The 1,592-nt window shown below is 39.4% G+C and overlaps 1 protein-coding gene across 1 annotated transcript; it reads left to right on the forward strand.

Annotated features, from left to right (window-relative positions):
• Positions 1 to 111: 111 nt before the first annotated feature.
• On the forward strand, positions 112 to 1,589 carry SARC_13236 (hypothetical protein; the record flags this gene model as incomplete). Its single annotated transcript, XM_014292636.1, has 3 exons — positions 112 to 205; positions 488 to 618; positions 1,388 to 1,589. Coding segments are annotated over 3 exons (427 nt in total), but the record flags the coding sequence as incomplete, so codon positions are not given.
• Positions 1,590 to 1,592: the final 3 nt, after the last annotated feature.

A 1,592-nucleotide genomic window follows, 5' to 3' on the forward strand; every position in this document is an offset into this window, starting at 1 on the left:
TATATATTGTTTGTTGTGTGTGTGTGTGTGTGTATATATAATATATATATATATATATATATATATATATATATACATATAATTAAGTTTAAACGTTTTGTGCTACAATAGGACCATCGGCGATGCACAGGAGGTGGAGGGCGAGTTTGACTTTGTAGGCAATCTCAACAAATTCAATAAGGCTGCGGTGTTTGCGGAAATAGAGGTGTGTCCAGTTGTAATTTGTATCATTTTTAAAATGTCGTTTATCCAGTACGTATAGGCTGCCAGGCGCCGAGACCTGGTATACAACTATTTGCGACGTGTTCTGATAACCTGTTTCTTTCAACAGTTGCGTCGTGACCTGAGATTGAAAGGATCTAAAACTAAACTTGATTACAGAAGATTGCTTTTTAGGAAATGTAGGTCATATGTGCATTTGCTTATTTATATCTCGCATATGTAGACTCATATGTTGGTACATGCTTGTACACACCCCCACACTTAGCAAGAGGTCTGCCTGGACAGCGACAACCTGCTGGTGTCGCACAATCGCAAGAAAAAGAACTACGAGCACTACGAGAATATTCTGGGCAACGAGGGTGTGGATATAGGGGTCTACTCCACTGGACTGCACTCGTATGTGGCTGTGATATGGTGCATCTGTATACGCATGTAGATGCGCGTCACAACGTAGATAAAAGTTAGATACTATGCTAATCTGCACACTTACATCATAGAAGTACGTGCATCTCGCACATATACATGTATACATATACATCTGTGTGTGTGTGTCTGGGTGTCTAAGTATATATATGTATTTATATATAAATGTATTTATATATATATATATATATATATTTATATATATATATATATATATATATATGTATGGATGTGTCTGTGTCTGTGTCAGTATCTGTGTCTGTGTCTGTGTCTTTCCGTGTATGTGTCTGTATCCCTCTGTGTGTATGTGTGTGTGTGTGTGTGTACGTGATTACAGCTATGTAAATTACTGGCTTGCCTTGGGTACTGAAATACCCCTTGGGTTGCTGTGAGTGCGTGCGTGAGTGAATCAGCCATGTGTGTGTAAATAGAACAAGTGTGCACAATATGGCAATGTATGTATATAAGAGGACACAAATAAATACGTACGCAGACACAAAAACACACACATATATATGAACACACACACACACATGTACGAGAAAATGTACGTAGCTAGTAGTTCAATATTAACCGGGTGCTGGGCAAAGATTACGTAAATATTTCCTGCCTCTGGTATGCACCACTCTTTATCTCCTGTATTTTTTTCCGGAGGCGGGCATTGCATACACTCTGTGTAGTACAACAATACGTAAATTGAATCCGTACATGTATTCACAACTCTCCGCACCCACCCTCGCAGATCAAATGCATTCAAATCCGAATATGGGGTTGTCATTCCGTACGCCACATGCTTTCAGATGACTGAGATTCACGATATTCTACAAACAATGGGCTTCACACGCGCACAGATCCTCGAGACCGCGGCCAGTAGCGTCACCTCCATGGTACTCAAACTCCTGGGTATGCTGATTCTGCGAATATTTATATTTATTTGTTTATAAATA

The sequence above is a fragment of the Sphaeroforma arctica genome (assembly GCF_001186125.1).
Source record: "Sphaeroforma arctica JP610 unplaced genomic scaffold supercont1.3053, whole genome shotgun sequence".
NCBI lineage: Eukaryota > Ichthyosporea > Ichthyophonida > Sphaeroforma > Sphaeroforma arctica.